Source organism: Apodemus sylvaticus, chromosome 5 (assembly GCF_947179515.1).
Source record: "Apodemus sylvaticus chromosome 5, mApoSyl1.1, whole genome shotgun sequence".
Taxonomy (NCBI): domain Eukaryota; kingdom Metazoa; phylum Chordata; class Mammalia; order Rodentia; family Muridae; genus Apodemus; species Apodemus sylvaticus.
Window position 1 is genome coordinate 39,803,789 of NC_067476.1, and position 22,831 is coordinate 39,826,619.

Below are 22,831 nucleotides of genomic sequence, written 5' to 3' on the forward strand. Positions count from 1 at the left end.
CCCTGATTAGAAACTCTACCTTGGGAATTCCAACGCTACTGGAATTCACTCAGGTCACAGTTGTTAGTTAATTCTGGAGGAATTCTGGAGTTAATTCAGAGGTGAGGACAGGGACCCCCAAGCCAGCAATATGGTTAGCAGCTTCACACACAGTGAGACTACAGTAACTCCTTACTCCTTCACAATCTGTGAGAATACACTTCCTCTCCATTTCCTCTGCTTTAGTGGTGCACAAGCTCGCGGGGAGAGGAGATAGCTCACACACCTTGTCACTTAATATTGTGCCAGTTTTTAAAATTACTTCATTTTACCAAAATTAATTTTGAAAAGTTGAAAGGAGGGGACTACATAGATACAAGAGAGGATTCTGGGTAATACTCTCTGAGAACATTCAGAAGAAATGAGGAAGCTGCCTTCCAGAACACATAGATTTAGTTTGTTACTATGTCTACTATTTCCTTAACTTTAATGAATTAAATGTATTGTGCGGGCACTGCTCTAGATGTGGGCTGCACAGGGCCCATGCTGCACCTACACCTTCCACTATGTGGCTTCCAAGGGCTGAAATCAGTTCAACCTCGTGCAGAAAGCACTTTTACCTGCTGGGCCACCCTGCTGGCGCTAATACTATGCATGTTTTAAACAGCCAAATTTCCTTCTTAAAACTTGGATGTTCAAGTAATATCTTCTCTCCACTGATAGAAAATCTGACCTGTCAGGGTACCAACTTGAATTCAAAGTCTATAAGAATATTAAAATGCTTATAAATGTTACTTATGAAAATGAGAGAAGTTCTTGTAGGCTTTCCTCTAGGGTCTATGACCTTTCCATTAATGTCTTGAGTGCGTGTGTGTGTGTGTGTGTGTGTGTGCGTGTGCGTGTGTGTGTGGTGTGTGTGTACATGGGAACATATATATTCCTAGACCTGAGTTTCCACTTACTGAATGGGTCTTAAGTTTATCCAGACAGCAGTTAACTACTCTCAAGATCTCTCTCCAGTCTGGGTTGCTCCGTTATCATTTTGCTAAATTGATACAGTGTACAACGGTCTTCTAAATACTCGTCCTGGAACAAGTGCAGCTCTTACCCTCCAAAACAAGTCTCTGTATTGGAAGGAGGCGGGTACAGGGAAGCACAACTAACTGGTCAAACGGCAGAGAAAGGGACTGTGAGGTACCTACCCATCTAGACAGCAGGGAAGAGGAGGCAGAAAAAACAGAAGAGCCAGAGCACCTGGGGCTGCATCAAAATAGCTTCATTTGGAAATCAAAGGAACTCAATAATAAGGTTCCCTACAAGACCAAACTAGTTGACATTCAAGCATGTGTATGGAAAAAGCTAACAAGACCTTACTTTTACAGGGAGCTATAGGAGCCAGTGGCTTTGGAAGGAGTCAGTTTTTTTTGCAGGGACAAGTCCTCTGCTATATGGCCCAATAGTCAGTGCTACACCCATGCACATATAAACAATACTAGTCAGAATTGAATGCAGAGTGAATAGTGCATATATGTGAGTGTGTATGTGTGTATATATGTGCATGTCTATGACATATACATAACATATACAGTACAAATATATACAAGCAGGCAAACACTCATTCACATATAAATAAATGTCTAACAAAAGATTAAATAAAAAAAGGAGAAAATATTTTAAGTAATAGAAGATGTCAACTTTCTAAACAGACATTCACGCCTAACAGTAACTACGTAGGAGATCCCAGTGGGACCCATGAACATATACACACAGATTTGTACATGTACACACAGATTCACACAGAAGGCCTGCTTACAAGTCTGCCCCAGCGCATGAACATACCTGCTGCTTCATAATCTTCATCTGTTCTTTCTGCTTCCGCTTCTCTTCAGCAGCCATTATTGCTGTAGAGAGGAACCAAAGCACGCCTTGTCATCCCAGAACACAGGAGGGAGGACAGACGGCCTCTTAGGCGTCCCCACACCCACCTTTCAAATTCATGCATTTAAGTTTCCTACCTTGTTGTTTTTTAGCTTCTTTGGCAACCCGTGCCTGTTCCTGCTTTTGAAGCTTTCTCAAAAGTTTTATTTGTGCTGCTTGTCTGGCTATTTCTGGAAGAAAAAAAAAAAAGAAGCAAAAAAAAAAAAAAAAAAAAAAAAATCAAAGGGTATTACTGACAAGTTCAGCTATCTGCTAATTCCCGAAGAATAACTGTGAAGCTGCCACTGCAGCTCCATGACCGATGCAGCACTTCAGGATGCTGGGCTGGCACATACGGAGACCAGTAGAGAACAGGATGGTAGAACACGGCATGCGTGCGCATTCCCCTCCTGGAGAGGCCCGCCATCGGGGGAAGTGGATTCAGGCCAGTCAAACTTTATGGTGCAAACTACTGGTGTTACTGGAAGATAAGGAACAGCTGATGCCAACCACACGTCCAGATCCCAGTAATGTTCAGAATCTGGACAGCCTGGGCATTCACACTCGGAGTAGTGCAAAAGCTCTTCTCCATTGTAAACACCTTAGAAATAAAGGCCTCTAAACTGACACAGAGATAGCAACCTCGGAAACCGAAATGCTGGGAGAGTATCTTGGCTGGAACTCACTCTGTAGACCTGGCTGGCCTCGAACTCAGAAATCCTCCTGCCTCTGCCTCCCAAGTGCTAGGATTACAGGCGTGCGCCACCACGCCCGGTCACATTTCAATATTTAAATTTTAATATTTCAGAACTGAATGGCTTTGTTTTTTTTTCTGAATTGTAGACTAAAGACTCAACTTGGTCTTAAGTTGAAAAGTACAGGAAATTAGAAAACAGTTTCCTGGAACTGGGGAGATGGCTCAGTGGTTATGAGTACTGGCTACTCTTTCAGAGGACCTGGGTTCAATTCTCAGGACCCGTATGACAGCTCACAACTGTCTCCAACTTCAGTTCCAAAGAATCTGACACCTTCACACAGGCAGGCATACATGTAGGCAAAATACCAATGCAAATAAAATAAAAATAAATAAATTATTTTAAAAAATAGTTTCCTAAAAAAAAACTATGTAAGTTGAAGCATGGGCTTTATAAATTCTGAAAATGTCATAATAAACCCAATAATTTTACTCAAAAACTATATGCACTACTGTGACATCCAATGCAAGCTGCTATTTGCAGCTGCACACAACCTGAGGTGTTGGTCAGCTAAATAGCAGTACATGTGCCGAAAGCCACTATCACATCCAAACTTTGTCCAATTTAAACCTTTATTCTCTAAGAACTTTAGAGTTCTCTCAGTTTTACAACACTTGGAAATATATTAAAAACGTGCATTTATCATATTCTCAACTATTCTGTGACTTTAACCAAAACTTTCTGAATAGTTTAATCCAAGTAGGATGATAATATGTAACAGAAACTTCTGGAATTCTCTCCAATATTTCCTTAAAAATGTTTGAAATAGATGATTCATTGCTGCTTAGCTGTCTACAGAAAAGGAGTGCAAAACGATTGATGTATTTGTAAATATAAACATAGTGTTGAAGGCTTGTGGTGAGAGAGGTGCTCAGTGGATGAGGACGGTTACCATTAGGCCTGACAAGATCTTGTGAACCCACATGGAAAGCAGAGAACCAACCCTGCCATCTGTCCTGTGACATTCACAATGTGTGCACCCTTCACTCCCCTTAATACATCATGTTTACAAAAAAGAAAGCTTTGCATGCTTGTTTTCATATAAAGAACACACACACAAACACACACACACACACACACATGCAGAAGCGAAGCCAATTATAACAAGAGGGAAATAAATCATGGAATAAAATCAATTTGAAATCTAGGAGAATAAAATACAATTAATTTCTTTGTAATAATACACGTGATTTTTCAAATTTAAATGTTCTATTTTTGTGTGTACATGAGAATATCTGTATTAGAAACGAAAATATAAGAAAATATTTTTTCTAGCAACTAAATTCAAGCACTCATCTTTTAAATACAATAAGGCAACCACTATACAAGCTTCAGAAGAGTCATGGCTTTAGCGATAAAACTGTAAAAACTCAGGGCCAACAACTGGCTGAGTGGGTGAAAGTGCATCCTACCAAGGCTGACAGTCTATGTTTGATCCACAAGGTCAGGTAGAGAAAAATGACTCACGCCAGTTGTCCTCTGACCTCCACACATGTGCTGCTGTATGTACACAACCAGACACATATATACACACATGTGTGCACACACACAGAGAAAACAATAATTGAAAATGAAAATTTTAAAACTTTAACTTTTAAACACATGCTTGTCTTTAGTATATTACTGCCTTTCTTGTATTAGGAAGATGAATGACTTAATTTAAACAAAATAACAATAATAAATTGATTGTATTAAAGCAGAGAAAGAATAAAGTTTTACTCTATGAGATGCTAGCCAGGAGTTAATGTCGGTGTTATTAAGTGAATAAGAATCAGAAAAAGCTTTTTACAAACACTGAGGCTTGAGTGTTGATGTGTGCACACTCACAGACCCTGAGGCTTGAGTGTTGATGTGTGCACACTCACCGACCCTGAGGCTTGAGTGTTGATGTGTGCACACTCACAGACCCTGAGGCTTGAGTGTTGATGTGTGCACACTCACCGACCCTGAGGCTTGAGTGTTGATGTGTGCACACTCACCGACCCTGAGGCTTGAGTGTTGATGTGTGCACACTCACCGACCCTGAGGCTTGAGTGTTGATGTGTGCACACTCACAGACCCTGAAGCTTGAGTGTTGATGTGTGCACACTCACAGACACTGAGGCTTGAGTGTTGATGTGTGCACACTCACAGACACTGAAGCTTGAGTGTTGATGTGTGCACACTCACAGACACTGAGGCTTGAGTGTTTATGTGTGCACACTCACCGACCCTGAGGCTTGAGTGTTGATGTGTGCACACTCACAGACCCTGAAGCTTGAGTGTTGATGTGTGCATACTCACAGACCCTGAGGCTTGAGTGTTGATGTGTGCACACTCACAGACACTGAGGCTTGAGTGTTGATGTGTGCACACTCACAGACACTGAGGCTTGAGTGTTGATGTGTGCACACTCACAGACCCTGAGGCTTGAGTGTTGATGTGTGCACACTCACAGACACTGAGGCTTGAGTGTTGATGTGTGCACACTCACAGACCCTGAGGCTTGAGTGTTGATGTGTGCACACTCACAGACACTGAGGCTTGAGTGTTGATGTGTGTACACTCACAGACCCTGAGGCTTGAGTGTTGATGTGTGCACACTCATAGACACTGAGGCTTGAGTGTTGCTAGAAAGATGATTCATTCAGTCTTGGGTGAGAATTAGAGCGTTCTTTAAAGTGAACTGTTTTGTGAGCCTTTGCCATGGATTATGATTTTCAATGAGCAGAAATATGTTTTGTGTATTTTTCTAGGTTTTGTTATAGAAATAAACAATTCCTATAATGACATAAAATTCTAATAGCCATTTGAATAATTTTAACTATTAAAAATTTAAGTCATTATTTTTTCTGTACATATCTATTTACATGTTGAAGACATTCACATAAGGAGACTCTTATGGCAGCCTGAGGAGGCCTTGCCTTTTTGCTCAGACCCCACAGCAGCATGCCCAGCTTATCGGAGTCTTCCCTGCATCACAGGAACAGCTCCATGATAATGGAGGTATAATACTAAATAATAATTTTGATCACTTTGAGAAATTCTTAGCTTATTAAATACACTCTCTGGTGCCCTTATCAGACATTCTAAAATACACTGACCATTTGAGCATTCTAAAAATGCATGCCCAGACCATCTGGGGTTACTGATCAGTAACTAGGGTTCTCTGACTCAAAATTTACCTCACAAATCCACATATTTTTGATGTATTCTCATGTACACTTCAAGGAGTTGGGAGCTGTTAAAGACATTATTGCAGAAGGAAGGCTACACAAACTCAGGGCGTATGCCAAGCCAGTGAGGGTTGCTTCCTTTCTGTCCAAGTCTTAAGAGCTTAACACCACGCTTTGTGACTGTAGCGCACCAGAGAGGATGAATGAGTAAATACTCTTGAGATCACAGTATGCATTCAAGAATTCCACTTACAAGTGGGACTCCCTGTTTCCTCTGAGAGCAGTTGTCAACCACTCCCAAGTCAAAACTACTGGAAGGAGGAGTATTGGATTTTCAAATGATTAGTGACAGACACTAGGTGCTTCTTACCTTGAGCCTGCAGTTTCCTTAGTAACTTTGCATCTGTGTTATCTAGGAATTCCGTACTGCCAACATTGGGAGGGCGACCCTTCCGGCGTTTCATCCTGGATTCCTCTCTTGCTCGGGGTCTATCTGAATTGGGTGGTCTTCCTCTTCGGCCGTCCATTGCCCTGATACGAGGAATGACATCCTCTTCTTTCAAAAGACACCACTGCATTCCCTTTGTGGAATAAATTACAGAAGTGAATATTAAAAAATGAAACAAAAATGAAGATCAACATAATAGAAAATTCTAGTTAAAATCATTTTTTTAATTTATAAGGCTATTATGAAATTTAACTTTTTAAAAAGAATTATTTATTATATTTTATGTATATGAGTACACTGTAGCTGTCTTCAGACACACCAGAAGAGGGCATCAGAACACATCACAGATGGGTGTGAGCCACCATGTGGTTGCTGGGAATTGAACTCAGGACCTCTAGAACAGCAGTCAGTTCTCTTAACCACTGAGCCATCTCACCAGCCTGAAATTTAACTTTTAAAAACTAAATTCAGATTAGCAATTTTTCATATTCTACAGTATAACTTTAATATTCTTATTTAAATTATAAGACCTTAATTATATAATATAATAATTATATAATATATACCTTAATTAAGTATAGACTGATTTGTACCTATATTTATAAGCTTACAGAGACATAACCGTCATTTCTAAATATAATTACCACAATTGGTAGAAACTTGAAAGTATCATTTGTGTGATGACTTCCCTATGGGTCTTTCTCAAGGGTTACTTTCTCCTATATAAGTATTATAGCTAATACATGAAAGAGAAAGTTAAAATATTAGTCTATTGTAATTGTTTGAAGTAAAAGTTGCCCTTGAATGGTTGCCTTGCATTATAAAGAGACAAGCAGGCCAGTACCTGGCTCCTGAGGGGAGGCTCGTGTCACTTGTGATCTTGTTCCTATTCCCAAGCAAACCTTGATTTGATCAAGATTCTAGATTTAATCACCATAACTTTAAAGGCAAGATTGGATGAGAAGCATTTCTTGAAAATACCTGTGAAAACCAGTCTGTACGGGATCAACAAATAATTTGGCCTCTTCAACAAATTAATTATGACAAGCTTAACAAACAATACAGGAAAATTGTGTAAGGTATATCAATTTATCAGCTTCAAATGGCAATTGATTCAAACAGACAAACTATTGAGATTGTAAAAATTGAACATTGTAAAACATACTGATGTTTGAAAGCATCAAGAACAAAAACCTAACTAGGTAAGTGCAAAGACTGAACCTGTTAATTACAAATATACTTGGTAAAGGAGTAGAAAATAGATACAAATTCACAGTACAAGTCCTGTTTTGTTTCAGACACTCTGAAGCCATTACACACCTTGATCTTCACATTTCTAATGTATGTGGCTGTTTATTGTTCTGTTATAGCTCACAGATTTCAAGGCAGTAAGGTTGGAGGTACAGAGAAAGCAAGGGAAACACTATGATTCAATCTAAAAGCAGTATCGAACACTAGCTCTCTGGTGATTTGAATGTTAAAATTTTCCTCCCTGAAGAAATAAAGTCAACAGAACTGACAATTCTACTGATTGCATTTCATGCCACATACGACATCAGAAGAAAGCCATCAGTGCCCTCACGTTAGAGTGGGCTGTGCTGGCCACCAAGGGAAGCTTATTATTAGGTTAGGTTGTTACTTCAGGGCTACGATTTTAGGCACCACAGCAACATACATCACACAGATCACACAATGAATACATACAAGTAATATATGTGACGGCATCACAAAGAAAACATATGAAGGAGTCTGTGAAAATTGAACATTCTTTCTTTAAAGTATTTTGTTAATAGGAAAATAAGTTTCAAGCCAATATTTAAGGATCTTGTACGATTACCTTTTCTTATTCAAATCTAGCTTTTATGTAATTACTTTTAAAGCTATTCAGGAAAATCTGCTTGAGTCAAAAAATGTATGCTGGTGTGTGGAACTCAGTGCTTACACATGCCCTTGGCATTCAGAGAGCAGATACTTTTTTAGGAGACTGCATACACTGGATATATACATATATTAGATATAATATCACCCAGCTCTCGGGTTTCAGAAAACAAGAAAAGAATGGTTAGTAGATCTCAAGCTTATATCACAACTTTAATTCTCTGAACAGCCAAACAGCTGTGGCTGAGAACTTAGCTTATAGTTTGGCTCTAGGTAACCACTTCCATAGGAAAATTAAATTTAACTCTTAATACTTGGTCCATGTATACTAGCTCTTGTGAGTCAGAAGTTAAAGTTAAAAAGTTAGCTTACATGAGTGGTTGGCATTAGCATTACCTAGCATTAGCAGAAAATGTTCTTTTTGTCCCTCATTAATTTTTAAGGTTTAAGAAAAAAGTGTTTCCTAGAAATAATCAGACATGATTAAGATTTAAGATACTTATAAAAAGAGATATTATGGAGATGGTCTAAGATTATATTTATTATTTTACAATCCCTTTTCTGAGCATTATTAATGTATATTCCATTTCGTTTAAGAAGACTAAACAAAATGAGCAATGTATGAAGGAAATGTGCAGTAGGTGACACTGCTCTGTTCTTTTTAGAGGCAGACTCTAAGTGTGTGCTGTGTGGTACATCGTCAAACACCAGGAACCTCTCCCTGAAAGGAAAGGCACAACACTTCTAAGTTTTAAAAACGCACTACTTATTAACGTGTTTGTGTGTTGAGTATCACACCAGCTCACTTCATCCACCATGACCTGGGTTCCTGAGTTCTCTTCCCCACTAAGTCATCTTTCCAGTCCAAAAGCAGCATTCAAAACTTTTTTATGTGTACATATGGGTGTTTTGTCTGGTGTGCAGGCATCACAAAGGCTACCTGCAGAGTACATCAGAGGGTATTGGATGCCCTGGAGCTGGAGTTACAAAATGATTGTAGCCATTTGGCTACTAGGAATCAGAACCTGGGACTCTGGAAGAATAGCTAGTGATCCTACTATCAAACTATCTCTCCAGTCCCAGAACAGTAGCACAATAAAAATGTCCCTAAGGCTGAGGCTCCCGTAGTGTGGCTGATTCAGGACTACATCACTTGTGTGACATTAACTTCAGCATCACTAGACTACTGTGGAACTAAAATTCCATCCACTCCTCTAAGAGCCGATTTTCCAAGTTAACACTTGAGATGCTGGTACTTTTTAACTGAATGAGGGATTTCTTCCCCCCCCCCCCCCCCATCTTGCTTGCTTGGCTTGGAAATTATTTTGTAGATCATGCTGGCTTCAAACTTAACCATCTGTTTCTCCTAGGGTTAAAAGTCTGCAGTACCACAGCACACCACAACTGATATGAATGGGGTCTCTATCAACTTACATCCTTGTCTCTTGGAAGGAAAGAACTGTTGTCTATGGTTAAAATATAGATTAAGGCACTTGTGACAATTTTAGAACTCTTAGTCATTTATTGAATAGATTATTTATCAAACTTATCCTTAAACAATTTTTAATAAATTTAACAACAGCTTAAAAATAACTTAAAAACAAAACAAAAGCTTCCCTCTCAAAGGGCACTTTCAGAATCTCTTACTTTCTAATAGCTTACATGAAACATTCAGAATGTCATACCTAAAAAAAAAAAAAAAGGATCTTTTTTTACTTATTTTATGTTTATGGATGTCTGCCAGTCCCTATCTAAGTGTACTGCATGCATCCCGGGTGCTCGCGGAGGCTGAACGTGAGGATTCCCTGGAAGTTGAGTCATCTGTGGCTATGAGCGGCCTGACATGTGGATGCTGGCAACTGAGCCCAGATCCTGTGCAAGAGCAGCAAGTGCTTGAGCCATCTGTGTAATTCAGAAGAGGTGGGGTGTGAAAGACCTGGATATGGGTTTCCATTTCAGGTGAGGGAATTAAATACACATTCATGCTTTGCATGTGATGCTGACTTGCATGGGTTATACTTTGAAGAAAAGTCATAGCACACGAGCAAAGCACATGTAGCAAATACTTTTCAAAAGATTTTTCACAACTTATAATTTAATTAAAATGCTAAAATTAATGTGAAGAAAAGTAAGATTCTGTTGAGGTTTCCTATGCCTGGTATCTGTTTCCATTGCGTTCTACTTCCCAAGCAACACTGAACTCGATGTAGTTCACAGGAAGGACACTGGGAAGTCTTGGTCTCTCCTAGTTACACAACCCATTAGTGCTACACACTATTTTGAGTAGCATTTAAGAGCTGTACAAGACCAAAAATAGCCTTCTCTGGGAGAAGACGGTGCCACCCATTAAACAGGGTGGAGAAAGGAAGTGTAAGTTATGCTGTCCCAATGACTACATCCATGATCGCTGACATCACAACTTTAGAGGACTCACTGATTTCTGTGTTTAGTTCAGAAAAGGAAGGATGTGAAAAGCAGTGACTTAAAGTGACTCAGAATGGTCTTCCATAGCCCACACCTGGGCTTGGGCACTACAATCCTACCTGGTAAATCACTGACATAAATCTCCAGACTCCCGCCCTGTCTGCGCTGAGTGGTCATGTTCCCAGAGTCCATATGTGCCCAGGCTAGGTTGTACAGGGGCGGCAGTTAACAGCAGAGCTGGATTAGAACTCTGGTTGTTGACTCCCAGTCTTTAGTTCTTCACTTAATTTAAAATAATTATTGTCACTGTATAATTGTGCCTAGGATAAAGTGTTGCCCAAGTAATTACAGTGGCTTCTTTGACTTTTCACCAGAAAAGCTCTTTTACTGTAGCTGGACCCAGCAGCTTGGTATGATCTCCACCAGGTAATAATATGGTTCTTTCTAACTTGTATTTTAATGAACTATTTGGTTTCTCCATCAAAATTAGTTTTATCTTCAAATTTATACTTTCAACTGCATTTTTACAACAACAGGCATGTTCACAATTTCCGTTGTAGAAAAATGTCTTTGGGGAAATTTTGGGGACATTTGTCATAAATATTTATAAAGTGATTTTAAAAATGGCCGATCTCTGAAAGAAACACAGTTTACTACACTTATGGCATTACACCATTAAATAGAATCCTTCAAGCACAACCTCAGAAAGTTTCTGAATCGTGACTACTCACTTCTCTGTAATCTTTCCTCCCCCAGGCCTTCTGGGAGCTCTTTTTTGTTTGTTCGTTTCTTTCTTTCTCAGAAGGAATTAAGAGTAGACATTCAATGTCTCAATGCCTCTGGACTTACTCAGTGGACACTATGGAACCATTTTAAAAGTCATTCTTAGCTACTACAGTTCACACAAATACTTATCAGAGTGGGTCACCAGGCATTTCAAAGCAATCCTTGTCAATAGCTACGACACCTCACTGTGAGGCCTTCCTGTATTCCTAGAGGTAAATGGGTATAAAAGGAACTACTTCCAAACTTACCAAAACTGAGCCAGCACAAACATTTCTATTACTTTGGTAACCAAAACCAGTGAAGTGAAATAAAATAAAACCGATGACAAACATAAGGATCGACACGTTTTTATGATGCAACGGAACAGAACTCTGTAAAGACAAATCTACTGGCATCCTTTCCAAGCTAAGCACAGAGGCCAAACTGACAAGAAACTGAGCGGAGGCAGCCGGCTGGCAGAGCCCGGCCTCCAGAGCACTGCTGCGTGTTAGAGGAAGTCAAGCCCCCTACAATGAGGGATGTGTGGGAACTGCTAAGAGCATTTGGAGTCTGGCTGGCACAAGGCTAACCATTTGCTGATCCTACAGAGCTTTTACCCACCGTATCTGTGGATTCAGAGAAAACACTTAGTGAATAAGAGTTTTGTCTGGTCTCGTTCCTTTTATAGCCTATTTCTCTTGAATTAAGGGCATCTATTTTAGTTGTTTAAAAGGTAACTATTATACTGTGGTTCTTCACTTAAATTTCAACACACTTAAAATGGCTCTCACTGCTTATCTTGTAATATACACAATCACTATTTTCAACAAATGTTTGCTATTTTCAAATACACATATAATTACTAGCTTAAATTCCTGAATACTAAATAAAATGGTCAACTTTTACAAAATTGTATTTTATCACTTCAAACATTACCTTCTAGCAGAAATTACCATTACCAATTAAAGCCAGGATCAATTTTGATATATTTCCCACTGTTTTGAATTTTACTGTTATTATTATGCTTTAAGACACAGATCCAATATGCAGACCAGGACTGCCTCAAATCTGCAATCTTTTTTCCTATCTCAGTGACTGTGGGGACTGTAGGGACACAACGCCATTCTAGGCTCCTTTTGGTATATGCAGTTTTGTTTTTAATATAAGGTTAGTTATCAAACTTCTACACAATGTGTAAAAAGTTACAAATATATTCACTTACAACTACTAACATGTAACAAGAGTGCACTTGTTTGTACCAATGTCCTTGAAAATGTCAGCTAATCAAACATCCTTCCTGCTTTGTGCTGGCTGCTGCTGCTGCTGCTGAACTAGACAAGGGCAGAAAACCTGGGAATGTGGTGTTGGTCTTGGCTGGATACTACGCTAGTGCAAAACCCTTATCACAAAGGAAACTGGACGATCACACCTCAGATCATCCCTATTGCTACATATGCCACAGGGCCTGCAACTGACCAAAAGTCCAAAGCGTGACCCCCATGGCCAAGAAGAAAATCACCAAGAAGGGAACAACTGTGGTCAACAGGAATGTGGAGCAGGGCACTGGTGGCGCACGCCTTTAATCCCAGCATTCGGGAGGCAGAAGCAGGCAGATTTCTGAGTTCGAGGCCAGCCTGGTCTACAGAGTGAGTTCCAGGACAGCCTGAGCTACACAGAGAAATCCTGTCTTGGAAACAAACAAACAAACAAACAAACAAACAGGAATGTATATAGATATGGAGTTCTGAAAGGCAAGGCCAGAGGGCAGCCTTGGTCTGAGAAATGGTATAAAACAGCTTTGGGTTTATGTCTGTTTTCATCACTAAAAGAAAAAAACTCTTGACGTAAGGTACTCTAACGAAAGGATAACACGTTAATTTTCATAGAAAATTCTTACATAATTATATACATTTTCAATTAATTCAATGCTTAAACATATAAATAATAATAATAATAATAATATAAAAAGTATATATAGCTGTGCACCTCTAAGAATTTTGAAAGCATGTACATTTCTAATTAAGTAAAACATTCTATTGGATACCTTTAATCAAAGTTCTCTCAAAGGACTTTAAACATAAATTTCACTTACTAATTTTTTTCTGAACTAAAAAGTGATCTCAGAATTGGTGTTATCTTCCTCGTGCATTCTCAGTTTGTTAGCTGAACATGTTACAGCTTCAGTAACTCATCTAAGTTCTTAACTGGAATTGATTTCAACAAGACACTATGCATTTGGAAGAACACTGATCGTGTTTAATAAAGAGTGAATGAATATCAAAGCACATTCTGCTCTATGTAATGAGGCTTTATAGATTAAGTCTAATTAGTATTGATACAATAACAAAAATCCTTCATGTATTGAATAGCGATTAGCTTTCCTCTCAGAACGAAGCTCTATTGAAATAAAAAAAAAATAAAGATGATTTTGCTATAAATAAAGCAAGTAAAGATCTGAAACATGAACCAAACATAAAAAATAAGAATTCCTAAATGTTCTTGCCTTCTAAAATGTTTGTGCTAACCAATTAAATTAATATGTAGGGAGTACATTAAAAGACACTGAGGCTCATAAGTTTAAAAAAAAAATCTGGTGACAAACTGGGATGAAATAAAAAAAATAAACTTCAATAATTCAAAATAAGGAATCCTAAAATATACTTGTACACAGATATTTCTTTAAAAAAAATCAGGATTTTTTTTTAGTCTTGTAAACTAGCACGAAGGAGAGAATAAAGCTCAACAGGGGATGTGACTCTTGAGTACGGTTCCGAGTCTTGCGCTCCAGCTTGCTTGCCCCTTTACTGCCCCTGGCTGACACACACCCTCTGACTCACAGCCAGGCTGCACTGGGGCTCTGTGACCATGGTGGGATTTGCTCAATCTTCCTTCTCAGCAATCTAACACCCTGAAGTCTAGGACGAGACAGAAACGCCTCCCTTTAAACAGAGAAAATAGTAGTTCCTGAAAAACAGATAAAACAGTGAGGCCAGGACAGCCAGGACTGCTTAGAGAAACCTTGTCTCAAAAATCCAAAACAAAATAAAGCAAAACGAAAGAAAACAAAAAACAAAAATATTTCTGTGCCTTAAAATTGGTCCAAAGAGGAGGAACCTCAATCAAGATGTGTCTTTTCTACTTTACTGAGCACATGAAACTATTTGAAACATCTTGCACATTACATTTTCTTGCATATTATCTCATGTTAACTTTGCCATAATTTCATGAGGCAGATATATTATTGTCTGTATGTGATAAATAAAGAAATCGAATGAAAACGGCTAACAAGAATCTACGTTTCATCACTCCCTAAATCAGAATCTTTCAATGGGGCTTGTAAATAGTAACATGAAGTTAGTAAACATTTACAGATAAATACAAGGGACAAAAGGATAGTCTGCAGGGAGAGATCACAGAGACGAGGGAGGCTTTCTTGGAAGTTGTCTTTGGAGAGTGAATACAAGGTTGTACACTTAATTCACAAATGTGCATAATGAATTTAAAGGTAAATTTCTATAAAACATTAGAATTTCTACTCACCAAATACTAAGGATCTCGACTTACCAAATTAAAAAAAAAAAAAGTTAACAATGGATCACACAACATGGTATGATCAAATGGACCAGATCCTGTCTACGTACCATATGGCTTTCAAATTCTCTTTACAGTGTCTCATGAATTGCCAATTCAAACTGGGTTTTTGTGTGTGTGTTTTTGTTTTTTTGTTTGTTTTGAGACTGGGTTTCTCTGTGTATCCCTGGCTGTCCTGGAATTTACTGTAGACTAGGCTGACTTTGAACTCAGAAATCCTCCTGCCTCTGCCTCCCAAGTGCTGGGATTAAAGGCATGTGCCACCACTGCCTGGCTCAAACTAAACTTTTCTAAAACTGTTTTTTTTTTTTTTTTTACGTTAATGGGATAAAACTTCATGCTAACACTATAGATTTCTTATACTTATATAAAGTACAAAATTGTTGGTTCAGTTAATAAGCAGAGAAGTTTACTTAAATATGAAAAACATCTATAACATCAAAGCTCTCTGTTGCTCAAATAGTATTCCAGGGTCTTTGAGAATAACCATCAAAACATTGTATTTCTAACTGTACAAGCGAGTCAAGAAAGGTCACTCTCTAGAGTAGAGAGATTTACTCCATTTAGGTTAAGGTACTACTTCTGGTTCAAAGACTTCTTTAAAAGGCAGATCCTGTGGTCCATGGAAACCCTTTCCTAGTTTTATACTGAAGCTAAAATTGCCCTTTGTCATACTCATTACTCCATCAATTGTTGCTGAGATATTGGAAAAACAAATCACACTTTTCCACCTCAGGTCTTAATAATTACAAGCCAGCTTTGATGGGAAGCTAGCTTTCAAGACATTAATGTTTTGAAAATTCCATGATGAGGCTATATTTGGGAAAGCAATTTAGGTTAAGCACATCAGACCCATACAAGAGACCACTTTGTACCACGGAACTCCATCTGACAAAGAAGTGCACTTTCCCTCTGCATTAGCATGCTTAATCAGAAGCAAATGTGCGGAAGGAAGGCAGAGAGCAGAACTTACCTTTATCACATCAGGGTACTGCCTAAGCTTCTTTCCACAGGGAGCATAATATGCAACCTCTCCTGGAAGGCGCCCACCAAAGTTTCTCACCCTTGTCTCTCTCTGCCAGCTACAGATTTAAAAACAAAGACACACAATCATATAACCCAAATACATCTATTATTTAAATGAATTACATTTTTTAAGCTAACTCACCAATAAAATGAAAGACTTAAGAAACATTCAGCTGTCAAGTATTATAGAAATCATGCTGGAAGGAGACACTCGAGGAGTGGGAAAGCACACACAGACTGTAAGAGCGAAAGCTTCAGTATGGAGCGCTTACACCTGCCTCTCTGTCTAAACTGTCTTCTTGTAACTATAACCCATCAAACCAATCTTCCCTTGACTACTTCTGCCGTCCCAACACCTTTCACAGTCCTTTGTCATGGCTGCCTACTGATAACAACAGCTCCTGCTCTTTGACACTGGATTGGCTGCTGGTTCAGTCACAGAAGCCCCTCTGAACCCCATCAACTTCATCACCGTCATACTAGATACACCTCTGGTTTTCTTGGAAGCCACATTTTGCCCCTTGTTATATATAGCTCTTCTTCCCTAATCAATGACTGTGTAGTGAGGCGGGGCACTCGGGACTGGCAGGGAAAGCCTGCTGCTGCCTACCCGTAGTCCAGAGGGATCCGCAGCTCCTGCTCCTCTGCCGCTCTTCTTCGTTTGGACGTACCTTTAAGAAAAGTCAGCCAGACCATGAATGCTCAGGGGGCAAAGGACAGCTGCCTGATGCTTCAGAAACTCTACGCATCTTTTAATGATAGATTACTTGTATATCCGTGAAAACTGCATAATTTCTAGTTGTTTTTCAACTAAGCATACTACATAAGACAAGTTTTTCCCTTTCTGGCCTATGACCGACACTGGGCTTTCTCTCCAGTGTACCACTGCAGCTTTTCTCCTACTTATAATTAGTAGGCGAGTCGACAAGAAGGGAAAGCACAGCTGCCAGGTTTCAAAACCCACTCACTGTCTTATTTGGAAGTCTAAGACTTCAGATAGTTGCTACAAATTTTAAAGGTTGGGTCAAATATTTAAAGACAATTTAATTTCTATGTGCATATATAGCCATGGCCCAAAACAGTACCGGGCTTTTAACTAATTAATTAAAACCGTGGTGGAGAGGATTGTGGTTATATGTACATTTTAAAGGCAAAATATAGGTGTCTCAAATGCCAACATATATTAAATGAGTATTACATCATGCTTGACTATTGCAAATAAAAGCAAAGATTAGAAAGTGTCAATCAGAGTAAATGAAGTAAAACAGTAGCAAAATACTATAGAAACTCATACTTTCTTTGTTATATAATGAGAATATAGAGTATCAATATTATATTGTTAAATGGAACTTTTTAATGACAATGCCTATGGTAAAAAGATCATATGCTATTGAGTAAGAATGTCATTCACTCCAAAAAATAAAAAATAAAAAATAAACGATTCAGACTATATAGTGAGTGTATAGGCATTTAATTGTCCAAGTAATTTCATATAAAGCACAAACAAACCCAACTCTAAAATAAAGGATGAACATAAAAAAAGAGTAAGGATTCAAAAAAATCAAGAGGATCACTAATTATAACCTTAAAATAGAAATCACAAGGAACAATTAGAATATCAGGCAATGGATTAAATCTTTTCAAATACATTGGGTTTTTGGTTTTTTTTGTTTGTTTGTTTTGTTTTTGGCCAATTTAAAATCTAGATATTGGTTGAGAGCACTGGCTGCTCTTCCAAAGGATCTGGGTTCAATTCTCAGCACCCACATGACAGCTTATAACTGTCTACAACTCCAGATCCAGGGCAAAACACTAATGCACTTAGAAATAAATCAATTATTTGGGGGCTGGAGAGCTGGATCAGTGATTAGAATCTAGACACAGTAAATGACTACAATAAAATTGTCTCCAAAAACCTGCGCAAATTGCAATCCTCGCCGCAGTCTGACTTTTACATTACATTGATAAAAATAAACTGTAGGTACCAGAGTGTGGACTTGAAGGGAGTGTGGAAGAAGAGGTGCCAAGAAAAGCAGGAGGCTGGGACTCAGAGCACAGGGCAGCAGGAGCAGAGCCTGGGGGGCTTCCTATGTGGAGGTGAGGTGCTGAGTGCGCTGTGAGACTGGAGGGAGGGCTTTTGGCAGAGGAGCTTGTCTGAGTCAGGTTCACGGCAGGTTTCTCGCCTTCAGTGTCACTATCTGATTCCTCCTGGTCTTTCTCATCGTCGTCTTCTGAGCCTTCTGAATCTGATTCTGAATTACTATCTGATTCTGGGAAGTAAAGAAGCACTGGTATATTACAACTAGGTCATAACCAATCACAGGCAGTTTGTACCTAGGGAACTATTTCAGAGCCACTGTTTGTGAAAGAAGATTCAAAGAGGTGACTTCCCAAGAGGAAGTGCAAATATTAAAATTGCCATCTTAATAAGCTATTTGAGTAAAGCGTATGTAGAGTACAGTTCCTCAAATCTCTCTTCAAACCACCAGTTTTAACATTTAAATCATAAAAAACGTTCCCACATGGTACTACTGATGTTCCAGTTCTGCTTAAGGCTTTCAGGATTACTTTGTACTCGATGGAGAAACCGTGGGTGACAGAAGGGACACTGGCAGCCCCAGGGTCATGGAGTCTCCTTGCGCAGCCCCCTCTCCTGAAACTACCCTCAACTTCCACCTGTGATTCTGCTTCAAAAAAAATTTTTCCCTGGGGAGTGGTTTTGATTTTGTGTTTTGCTTTCTTAGCTGTAGTTTTTCAGTTCTGGTAAAGACTTCATCAAGCTTTGAAAGATTCACAAACTATGCTCACAGAAATAACTGTGGTAAGACAAGAGAGAAGCTGAGGGAGGCAGATCTGTCCTGGTTGTCAAGTCTGTGAAGTTAATACATATGTAGTTAGCACATACTCCTCTAGACATGTGACATACAAGACTGGACTAAACACTGGATAAACATAGGAATGTACCATAAAGGTGTCCAGACAGCACCTAGGTGGCACTATTTGGTCTGGCACTATTGCCCACACTGGGCTCAATAAAAGCTAGTTTTTAGAAAGTCCTGACTGCATACAGACAGTCAGTGCCTTTCAGGATTTTACATTATTAAAATGTTAAATTGTATAAGGACTATTTTCCTATTCACATTAGTTACTAACAAAATTCTGTCAGACCAGCAACAAATGCACATGCAAACATAAATACACAGATATTTGTATAATTTCTGTATTTATATTTTAAGTTATCTTTCATTTTATGAGTTTAAAAGCAATCTCTATTTATTAAAAAACCAAACCAAACCACTAGAGAGTAAATGAAGTTAAGGCATAAGATCATGACCCTATATTATTTAATAAATCCTGCAATCAAAAGGGACTTAGGGTTTTGGCTCTTTTTAAATGAACATGGTATAAAAATTTCCATTTTAAAGATACCTAGTAATGTTTTAATAAGTAGCAGAAGAAAATATACCACATCCAAGAATCTTTGGGCAGCACTAACTGGCCTTGATAGGGTAATGGAGAAAGCACTGGGGGAAGGGATGCGGCATAGAGAGGAGGGAGAAAGGGACAAGGTATGTTCAAAACACAGTGAATGAAATTCTAAAGGAACTCATAATGCACCCCCCACCCCCCACCCCGCTTTAGACAGGGTTTCTCTGTGTAGCCCTGGCTGTCCTGGAATTCACTCTGTAGACCAGGATGTCTTGAACTCACAGAAATCCACCTGCTTCTGCCTCCCAAGTTCTGGGATTAAACGCATGTGTAGCTAACATGGGTCAAAATTATTAGCCATTGTTATTATTATTGGTTTTTCAAGACAGGGTCTCTTGGTGTCGAACTCAGAGAACTGCCTGTGTGTTTCCAAACTGCTGGGATTAAGAGCATGTGTCACCACCACCTGGCTTAAAATTATTTTTGAAGACATAACAATTGCACTGCATAAGTGGTCATGGTGAAATGGACATTCAGCAACCTGTTAAAACTGACTCACGCACCAGCACTTTAAAATTAGTCATTAATGCTAGGGGCAACATCAATCTAACATTTAACTTAGAATTTCAGTACCAATTTTATGTTTTATCAGCTGTAAGAAACAGTAAGTGACACTGATTCCAAGTGTGAAAATTAAGACTTTTTAGAAAACTTTCTGGATCATATACTTAAAAACAAACTTTTAAAAGTTAAAGCAGAAAATAACCTGATTGACTGTCATCAGACTCATCATCTTCCTCATCCTCTTCGTCTTCTTCCTCATCATCTTCCTCCTCATCCTCATTTGAATCCTCAGAGTCTTTACTACTGGGAATGTCTGAATCTGTTCCTCTAAACTGTTCCACCAAGGACACTGCAGCCGCAGGATGGGGGTGATGGTGCACTTTGAGCGGGACTGCATCATTGCTGACCCGCTTCTCCTTCCCGCTGCTGTGCAGGATGGGCGAGGCAGAGGGCAGCACAGGAGTCTGACTGCCAGGGGTTCTCCTCCCACTCGTGCTCAGATTGACAGGTGTGGAGAATGGGGTGCTACTTGAGACATTTTCGTTAATCTTACTCTGCATTTTCGTTTTGGTAGTTAGTGCTAACGGAGCTTCTTGAATGACGCTGTGAATGACTCCATTTGGTTGGTGATTCCCTAAAAGTGCATTTGTCAGAAATGGATTAGGGTGGTTGTTTTCTAGTGGTAGTTTTGGATGTGCTGGTGAGCTAGAGGTTGCTTTTGTATTTGACAAAGCTGCAATAACCTTCTTCAGGCTCTTCCCCGACTCCTGCTTCTTTACTTGTGATGGGAATGTCTGCTTATATTGTTCCTGGTGAAATACAAGATAAAAACAAAATGTGAAGGCCAGGAGACAGCGACTGTGGGGAAAGAAATGTCAGCAGCAGTGGCACTGAGCCGTCAGACCTTGCTTAGTGTTCACACCCTCTTGTGTTTTAACCACTCTAAACAGAGACTGTCCCTCTCTTGACAGCGGTTTTCATTTTCACAATGACCCAGTCCAGAGGCTCTGAAACTGTCTCTCCATCCCCTCCAAACTCAAAACCACAAAACCAACAAGTTCATTATTAAGCTGTATTTGGATTCTTTCATGAACTATTGCTGAAATTTAGGACGTGCTGTTAATTTTTCCTGTCCAATTCCTAATACATCCCATATATGAATGCAAATTTAGTTTTCTTTGATTAGCTTCAGGGAGCCCTGTCACCCTTCCGAACTCAGTTACATGCAAATCACTCACAGCTAGTCACTATCTGAGCCAGTCTGTGCAAGTGCTGAGGCCAGAGTCACGTGGTACCTTTCTCTCCCCACACTTTGCTAAAATCATTTGTCTACATGGACTGTTTTGGGAGCATGAAACACTGTCCACACTTGAAGCTCTAACTCGGCAGTTTTCCCCAGTCCTCTCAAACAGGAACATTCCTCACTCCACCCCTGGGCGCTCTTCCTGGCTGATGTTCCATGATGAACTAGTTGTTTTGTTTGTTTTTTCCTTTGTTGACACAGATTATCATTCATATAGCTAGGCTAGGCTGGCTTTGAACTCTGACTGTCCTGTCTCCAATTCTCAAATTCTGGGATTACAGCATGTGACTATGTGCAATACTTCAAAGTGTTAACTTTCCACTGTTTGATAAATTTATGAAGCAGAAATTCTCACATATGGTCTTCCAGAAATATTATCTTGAAACACACCTGAGACTTATAACACTAGATTACAAAATGAATTTTTGAGAGAGAAAAATGTTCTGTTTATTTCTTGATTTTTTGAGATAGAATCTAATTCTAGAGTCCAGGTCACCCTGGGAACATTATTACCCAAAGTTGCTCCAATCCACTATAATGTTCTTACTGCAGCCTCAGCTGACATTAGAGACATGAGCCATCATATTCAGCTTATTTTCAAAGTAAAAATTTAAGGTACTGGGGGGCCAACTAGGAGCTGGGAGCTAGTTAATAGCTGAATATTCCCAGCATGCCCAAGGCACTGGGTTCAATATCCAGCATGAGAGGAAAACAAGTAGAATACAATTATCTTGGGAAAATTCATATACAATAAATTCACAAAATTTACTTCTTTAAGTAAAAATTAAAAACCAGATATTAAAAATCTGAAATAGTACTTCAGGGGCTAAATTTGAGGGCACAGTGACTAAGACCACTGGCTGCTCTTCCAGAGGGCCAACTTCAGTTTCCAGCAGTATCTACATGGTGGCTCACAACTGTCCGTGATTCAAGCACAGGGGTCCCGCAAACTCTTCTCATCTTCCTGGGCACCAAGCACACATGCAGTACACAGACATACATGCAGGAAAAATACCCATTCATGTATAATAAGAAAATAATTAAATCTTTAAAAAGGAACTACTTGATAATAAATGTAGATTTTATAGTCTTAATTGAGATAATATATGATGATTTAGAATTATTAAAACATATTTTGTTAATTTGTTTTGTTTCTTAAGACAGAGTTTCTCAGTGTAGCTCTGGCTGTCCTGTAACTCCGTTGACCAGACTGACCTCAAACTATGGAAAACCACCTGCCCCTGCCTTCCGAGTGGTTTAAAGGCCTGGAAAGATAACCTAGTGGTTAAGAGTGTTTATTGTTTTGAGGAAGGCAAAGGTCAGTTCTTAAAATCTATATGATAGCTCCTAACCACACACAACTCCAGCTAGATGGGATCTGACCCCCCCTTTCTACTACCCAAAAGATTCACCAGCATGTAATAAGGATACATGTTCTACTATGTTCATAGCAGCCCTATTTATAATTGTCAGTTAACCTTTTTTTTTTTTTTTTTTTTGGTTTTTTTGATTCAGGGTTTTTCTTTATAGCCCTGGCTGTCCTGGAACTCACTCTGTAGACCAGGCTGGTCTCCCAAGTGCTGGGATCAAAGGCATG

At 39.1% G+C, this 22,831-nt stretch overlaps 1 protein-coding gene across 19 annotated transcripts in view; it reads right to left on the reverse strand.

Moving 5' to 3' along the window:
• The window catches only part of Baz2b (bromodomain adjacent to zinc finger domain 2B), a 211,325-nt gene that overhangs the window by 40,031 nt on the left and 148,463 nt on the right, over positions 1 to 22,831 (reverse strand). For 18 of the 19 annotated variants that reach the window (XM_052182534.1, XM_052182538.1, XM_052182533.1 and 15 more), the window contains 7 exons: positions 20,134 to 20,740; positions 17,920 to 18,208; positions 16,549 to 16,605; positions 15,886 to 15,994; positions 6,177 to 6,387; positions 1,995 to 2,087; positions 1,819 to 1,880 (listed from right to left, as the gene is read on the reverse strand). In XM_052182534.1, coding sequence (XP_052038494.1) covers positions 1,819 to 1,880; positions 1,995 to 2,087; positions 6,177 to 6,387; positions 15,886 to 15,994; positions 16,549 to 16,605; positions 17,920 to 18,208; positions 20,134 to 20,740 — 1,428 coding nt within the window. Of the gene's footprint in view, positions 1 to 1,818; positions 1,881 to 1,994; positions 2,088 to 6,176; positions 6,388 to 15,885; positions 15,995 to 16,548; positions 16,610 to 17,919; positions 18,209 to 20,133; positions 20,741 to 22,831 lie in introns of all 19 variants that reach the window. The other variant, XM_052182535.1, reaches the window with a different exon arrangement.